Source organism: Chaetodon auriga, chromosome 8 (assembly GCF_051107435.1).
Source record: "Chaetodon auriga isolate fChaAug3 chromosome 8, fChaAug3.hap1, whole genome shotgun sequence".
NCBI lineage: Eukaryota > Metazoa > Chordata > Actinopteri > Chaetodontiformes > Chaetodontidae > Chaetodon > Chaetodon auriga.
The window spans coordinates 23,514,840-23,522,616 of NC_135081.1; the positions used below are offsets into that span (position 1 = coordinate 23,514,840).

The window sequence follows — 7,777 nt, forward strand, 5'->3', positions numbered from 1 at the left end:
GAATGACTGAATGGCTAACGCATCTTCATTAACTTGAAGCTGCATGGAGCTCCGGTCCCTTATAGCAGTGACACACAGCCTCTGAGGTCTCTCAGGAGTTTAAAGCGCAGAGAAAAGACACTGACAATAAGAAATGTCCTGGCTGTGGTTTGCCATTAACGAGCCGCGTTACAGAAGCGTTGTCCATCATTGTCTTGCGTGTTATTTTTACATTTTATACGATTTCCCCGCGGGTATATTCTATCAATCATTAATTACGCAAATTAATGTTTAGGTTAATAAATATATGTATTGGAAGGTAGTGTTGTTGTCCTTCAACCTATGTTAGAATTTAATCATCCGATTTATTGATTGTCTAGAATTAAACAAATACGTTTGCAAAAAATTCAACACATTAGCAGTTAGAGGTGTCTCTTAAAATGACGCACGTCGCGAATAGCGCCAATAAAAAGGCGCAGTGCGTTAAAAGCAGCACCTTCAAATCGGACTTTCTTACTAATGAATTGTCCCAAAACGACGCGCAGACAACTCGCGCCGATTGTCTCGCGCTCATCCCAAATAAATATATAACGGATGGGTGGACAAAAACCACGCCTTTCAAGAGATGATGACGAGCACCTGTGACCCCGACAACATTTTCCACACACACATACACACGCACGCACGCACACACACACACGGAGACACACACTCGCTGCATTGTCAACGCTGGAGACGAGAGTACAGCAAGGACGCGGTCACAGCAGAAAGGAGACAACTTACCTTTTAGTCATGTAGTCCCGGATTAAAATGAACACTAGAGTTGAGTCGTCCTGTAAATAGAAAGAAAATAGTCGCATGGGGAAGATGACAACAAACACGCGGCAGAGATAAAAAGGCAAAACATTGCTTTCAGGTAAATGATTAAAATGGGACTGTTGCGCCTGAAAAACCTTCCAAAAAGCTCCTGTTTTAGAAGGAGTGGAACATGTGCCTGATTGCAGAGTTTTAGGCGAATGGAACGGGAGAGATGTAAGATTTGTTTAAAGCCCCGCATTTCCATTTAAGAACGTGATTGTGTTTGCAAAGATCCCTTTCAATCTTCGCATCTCCCCCCCACACCCCCCTTCTCTCTCTACCCCTCAGCGTCTCTGAGGCTGCTTTGCAATTCATAGAATTGGTAATTTGCTATTGGGACAAAACGTGAAGGGAAAAATAATCAGATCAACTGGGAGAGGTAGTGAGGAAGGAGCCAGGAGGAAGAAACACAAGGTTTCTCTCTCCAAGTTGCTGCTTAGTAAAATGCTTCGAGAGGTAAATGATATAAGAATATAGCCAATTTTATTTTCTTGAATCGGTTAAATGTAAATTTCCAGGACTGGGAAAATCCAGAACAACTGCTGCAGCTTGGCAGTGAGGATGCAATGTCATATAAAAATTAGATTATTATTATAAATGATTATGATCGGATATGGCACTAAACCTTGATAACGGCTGTATGATTGCGTTCAGGATTTGAATGATGTGAATAAATTGTGTGTAATATGTGTCACCTGCACTATGCGCGAGTGTGTGCGCGTGCGTGTATGTGTGTGTGTGTGTGGGGGGGGGGGGGTGTAGAGAGAGTGAGTGAGAGAGCGTATCTTGGCCTATCATAACTAAGTGGGTGGCGATGATGAGATCATACAACATTGAAAATTACCGAGACAATACAAATAAATGACATACGCGGAGGCTTTGAAATAGAGCAAATGCTTTCAAATTTGTCACACATTTCCAGCAGCATTCAGACACATCACATAGCGCTTACTTACACGCCTCTCGTCGTGTGGGTGGCTGCAGAGCTCAAGCATCGCGCCTTATAATCTATTTAAAATGAGGAGCGCTATAATCATCAGTGACCTATTATAAAAGGTGCACGGGTGTGTGTTTGGAAGTGCATGTGTGTCTGTTGCAGGGGTGTGCGTGTGTGTGTATTTGGGGGGGGGGGGGGGGGCTTCAAAAAGATCTCCATACTCCCCCACGTGGTTATTTGCAAAACAACCGATCTAAACTCAGGGAAACCTAATCAAACCCCGCTGCTGCAGCCCCGTTCACCTTCCTTGGAGAGAAATGGAGAAAAGAAATCTGGCAGCAGACTGGAGGTTATCTGTGCGCAGGTACACGAAATGAGAGGAGGACTGTTAAAAACTCAAAGAGACACTTAATAAATAGAACATATGTTTTTTCTATAACATATGTAAGATCGGAGCTCTATCCGTCCTGTGCGAAAAATGCGCTGTACCATGCTCTGAAACCCTGCGCCTATTGAATATGTCCCTAGTGGGCTTGAATCGGAGAGGAGCCAATACAAGCGGAAGGGAGGCGTGTCTTCGCTCTTCCCCAAGACCTCCCAGAGCAGGTTGTTGCGTTTTGGCTCTAAAGCCTGGAGACCTCCGAAGTGCTCGTCAGTTTTCGAAGTAGGAGCCATGGCGACAACAGCTCAGTATATTCCGAGGAATAACTCCTTACCGTCTAACCCGCTCATGCATCCGGATTCGGATAGGATGCACCAGGGGACGACCTACAGAGAGGTGCAGAAAATGATGCACCACGAGTACTTGCAAGGGCTTGCGGCTACCAACACGGGACACCCGATGAGCCTGACGCACCACCAGTGGCTGCCCACCTCCAACACCGACTGGTCCAGCGGCACCCACATCGGACAGCAGGAGCACAAAGCCACCGTGCAAGCGACCCGAGAGGACCTGAGCAGCGGCTTCCACCACAGATCTCACCTGGTGCACCAGCAGACGCAGAGCGGCCACCATGGTTCGTGGGCGCCTACCACGACCCACCACTTATCCCCGCTGTCCCCATCCAACGGCCACCAGTCACTGGTCTACTCCCAGCCTGGATACACAAATCTCAACGCAATGCTGAGTCCCCAGCCCGGCTCCCTGCACCACGGCATGCGGGACCCGCTCCACGACGATTCGGGCAGCCACGACAACCAGATGGAGTCGCCCCAGCAGGCGTTCAGCCACCACCAGGACCACTCGGACGAGGACGCGCCCAGCTCCGACGACCTGGAGCAGTTCGCCAAGCAGTTCAAGCAGCGGCGGATCAAACTGGGCTTTACGCAGGCGGACGTGGGCTTGGCCTTGGGCACCCTGTATGGAAACGTCTTTTCTCAGACCACAATCTGCAGGTTTGAGGCGCTGCAGCTCAGCTTCAAGAACATGTGCAAACTTAAGCCGCTCCTAAACAAGTGGCTGGAGGAGACAGACTCAAACACGGGCAGTCCCACCAATTTGGACAAGATTGCTGCGCAGGGCAGGAAACGAAAGAAGAGGACCTCCATTGAAGTTGGGGTGAAAGGAGCGCTGGAAAATCATTTCTTAAAATGCCCAAAGCCGTCTGCTCATGAAATCAGCACTTTAGCCGGCACTCTGCAGTTGGAAAAAGAGGTTGTCCGTGTTTGGTTTTGCAACAGAAGACAAAAAGAGAAAAGAATGACACCAGTGGGGGTCCCTCACCCGAATATGGAGGACGTATATTCCCAAGCAGAGACCCCTCCTCTACACCGCACACTACAGAGTCCTGTGCAGTGACTGTTTTCATGAACAATCCCAGCATTTCCGCGGGGGGATAGAAAAGGGAAAGGGACTATGGAGTTTACAGTATTTAAGTTTGGCTTTTGTTTTCCTGAGAGAAAAAGAGACATGGAAAAGTTGAACAGATGAGTTTTGCCCTTAGTATTCGGAGATCGTCATGTCCAACAAATAGATGGCAAGAGGGAAAATGTTAAGAAAAAAAAAATCAAGAAAAAAACAGAAAAAAAATTCGCTATTACTGATTCCGTGCGCATTTAAAGTGAAACAAAGATCTTTATTTACCAAAATTATATGGAGGAGACATGCATATAAAGTAAATTTGAAATCCCATGGCTGTTTCAGATGGGGAGTAATTAAATGTGGCAACTGAGGCCATCTCCTCCTGGTGTACCATGAACTGTTGGCGCTCACCAGAACGAGGTGGTTGCCTGAAAATGATCAACACTGGAGATGAATCGCCTACACTGAATGAACATTTTTGCTTTTTCAGGCTTAAACTGATTAACCAGATTTCTGAATATTAGTGTATACTTTATTTGTTATATTGAGTGTGATGTTTTGGTTTGGAAATCCTTTAACTTCAGTGTCTCTCTTTCTGCAGACTGTCTATGATTTCTTTCATTTTTTGCTATAGGTACTGTAACTCATCAGAGCAGCCTCTTCATTTTTTATGTTTACTCAGTGGGAGTTGATGGTGGAAAAGTTTATGGAAATTATGGCACCCGAAAACACTCGTAATTAAGGTCAGAAACGTTTCAGAAAATGTCCAGTGCAGCAGGACGCGTATGTCCTGCTTGCATGCCTTAAAAAGATATTTAAAGCTTTGCAGCTGACCACGTCGAAATTTGCAAACAGCACCAGACGCTAAAAGGGCAATTCTAAAAGCGCATTTTCTTTTATTTGTGGGGTTGGTTGTGTTCAAATTATTGTTTTCTTTGCATGTAGCACTTATTCTTTCGTTGATATTATTGTTGCAATTTTATATTTGTTAATAACATTGTGAGTGGAGCTGATCTCCATTGGCTTAAAACACAATAAATCCCATGTTTACAGGTTCCTGGTTATCGCCACAGAGCGCTGTCAGCTCACACTGCTTACTGCCTGTTATCCTGTTCTATTCCAAACATTTCAAGAGAGATTGGTCAAACACGAAACGAAAAGTAATAATAACTCAGGTAACTTCAGTGCCCCATGTCGGAATATCACGCCTGAACACGATCTTTGTTCCTCTGTGTTTTTAGATGTTTTAATCTGGTTACAGCCACACCGTTTTTCCTTTGTCCCATCAATCCATTGTATTATATTAACACGCTGGATTCGGAGAAAAGAAAATAATAATTCCTTAAGGGTAAGCGATGAAGGGACTTAACTTTAGATATATATTTTTTTTTTTCTGACCTAAAAGGAAATCTGAAAATCTCATGCGTTGTGTGTCATTTCTCAATGCTGGACCAGTCCAAAAGCCTACAGCAGTGCTATTCATTACAGATGAGGGAAGCATTTTTTATTTCAAGAAGAAGAAAAAAAAAATAATGATAATAAAAAAAAAAAAGATTTTAGAGAAAATGTTGCCAGGATTATTTCCGATATGTAAATATGTCCAATATGTAAACTTGTATTTGTTCTGAGATATTGTTTTGTTTTTGTTTCTTTCCGGGCAGTTTTGTACACTTACTAATTCCAAGAAGATATTTTAATATGATTTCATTTATGAATCTGACCATTTATATATATATATTTATTTCTTAAACGTGTTTGGAGCTTTTTGTTTAGCTCTGTTAATGGTTATGTTGCAGTGGATTTCAGTATGTTTTTCTTTTTGTTTACTACATTGGTTGTATGTTGATTGCTAAATGTAGACTGCAAAGTCACATTTATATTTATGTTATAGTAATATTTTATTACTTACATAAAACATATATACAAGAAATGGTCTTTTGTCTTCATTAAGATCCAAACCACTCGCCCTTTGTTGCTGTCTGTTGTAGCACCACCAGGCAAACGAGATAAACATGATCCTAAAGTTGGATGCTGTGCAGTGTGCGGAGCATCGGTCAGCACACCATGTGTTCACTTTAAATAGCGGGGATTCGTTATGTAACAGGGGGTCGTTTAAATCAGAAGCTGTGTACATGTGCTGTTAAAGGGAGTAGACAACAGTATTTTACCTCAGGCATTCCCTGCTAAGTTCACACAGTCTCTGACGTTGTTCACATCTTTGTGTAATAATCGCAGTATTAAATTGTGCAATATTAATACGGATTTATTGTCTTTTCATTGAGTGATTTTTATTACGAGCATCATTATTAGCAGGAGTCCTCTCATCCAGGTGACTTGTTTATTCAGAGCCTAAACAGGCCTTCTTCAGTCAAGCTGAAATTTGAGCTGTTTTCCTTACATAAACCATCGACCATCACTTGTCATGTTCTCAGCATTTAAAAGGCGAATTGTGACGAATGTTTGATCTGAGAAAAGAGGTGCCTGCAGGCGGAAATCAGCCTCTTTTCCAAAGATAGAAGGAGGAAAAAACACATAAACGAAAACGGCAGGCCCTAAAGTTCAGTGAGAGGGGAGACAGGCCTATATTCACAGGCAACACATTTCATGTTATGTGGCGCCTAAATCAACATTCACCTTCTCTGAATCAGGCATTAACTGTTGTTTTAAAGTTAAAGGCCCCTCTGCCTCCCGTTTATCACGGGCCACAGCGGCGGTGCGCCTTGTTTCTGCGTTCACATCAGGATACAGCTGAGTTCCATTGAGAGATTCATTGCAGGCGCTGATACATTTCAGTTATTTGCACCACATTTCCTGTTTTATCTGGAAAATTTCAAAACCACCGTGAAAAGTTAAAAAGTGAAAAGATGTGCAGCAGCAGTGAAATTCTACACCCACGAAGCTGCCAGTCGTCAAGCCTCGGTTTGCTGTTGAAGCGCAAACTAGTCTACATTTAGGGCACTGTTTTAACGACCAGGTTACTTGTTCCAGATAGTTAACAGCTGCTCATTTGAATTTTATTGGGCTAATTTCTGAGTGCGCCGATATCAAACACGAATGCGCAATGGAAAGTTTGAAGGAGCGTTCAGATTCTACAGAAAACTCGGCTCAGATTTTGGAGACAGAGACTGTCATTAATTTCTATCCTATTCACACATCCCTGACAGCCAACATCCACCAATATTTTCCTTAATTTTTCACAAATTCGATATTTTTGTTGAAGATTAATGTGTGTGCGTTGTGTGTGCAGCTGTATCATGCGGTGAAAAATCTAATAAGCCTAACTGTATGTAAGACACCACATAAGCCGGCCGAAAACGGCCTTTTGTACGGCTTTGGTGCAAGTGGAAAGAAGTGTCTTTGAGCGGCTGAGGTGGTCAAACTGTGGGAGAAGAGGCCAACATGAAGGAGCAAACCAATCGCCAGAGAACAGCGGGTCACAGGCGCCCCCTGCTGGTAGAACCTGGGTACAGCGACATCAAACTCTGCCTCAAAAGTTGGATTAAAAAAATTAACAATGATAACAACGATAATATAACGCTAAACATATCATAATCATCGTTTTCAACACTATTTCAACTATTTGTGTATGTTTGTATAAAACACACAAACATGCATGAATACTATCTCCACCTACTGAATTACTGTATTCTGCACTGTTACAGAAGCTTTTAACACGGACTAAGAGGTGTCCTCCCTTTCATCAAATCTCAAGCTAATAAAGAAATCCCATTTGGATTCAGGTGATGGAGTTAAACTTATCTGAACTTATCTGAGTGCACAAGGCTTGCCCCTGTCCACAATCTGTCACTTCTCCACAGTGGTGAGCCAAGCAGAGACATCAGGTTTCATTTTAGAAAGTTTTAAATGTGACTCAGTCAGGGATGAAGCACCAAACCTCCCAGTATCTGGACAGCTACTCAAACCTCAGAGGGCCTCTAAGTAACCAGTAGAAATGGATTGAAATGCAATGCAAAACACAGAGGGCTGCGGAGTGGGCATAGATGGGGAAACAGAAGGAGTCCACAGTTGACTGGTACCAACTGTTATTTTTTGATGATATGCAGTTTTTATTCTGTACCGTATGGAGGGACACAACCTCCATTATGCCGATAAATCAATAATACATGAGCGGTACTCATCACAAAACAGCAAAACCCAGCTATTTGACCTACGAATCACCACAGTTCACTCTGTCCTCCTCT

The 7,777-nt window shown here is 43.2% G+C and overlaps 1 protein-coding gene across 1 annotated transcript; it reads left to right on the top strand.

Moving 5' to 3' along the window:
• Positions 1 to 2,321: 2,321 nt before the first annotated feature.
• pou3f1 (POU class 3 homeobox 1) lies at positions 2,322 to 5,802 on the top strand. The gene has a single exon (XM_076738295.1). The coding sequence runs from the start codon at positions 2,448 to 2,450 to the stop codon at positions 3,570 to 3,572; it is 1,125 nt and encodes a 374-aa protein (XP_076594410.1). The 5' UTR covers positions 2,322 to 2,447; the 3' UTR covers positions 3,573 to 5,802.
• Positions 5,803 to 7,777: the final 1,975 nt, after the last annotated feature.

Coding starts and splice junctions, on each gene's coding strand:
- pou3f1 (XM_076738295.1), top strand. CDS start 2,448: ATGGCGACAACAGCTCAGTATATTCCGAGGAATAACTCCTTACCGTCT.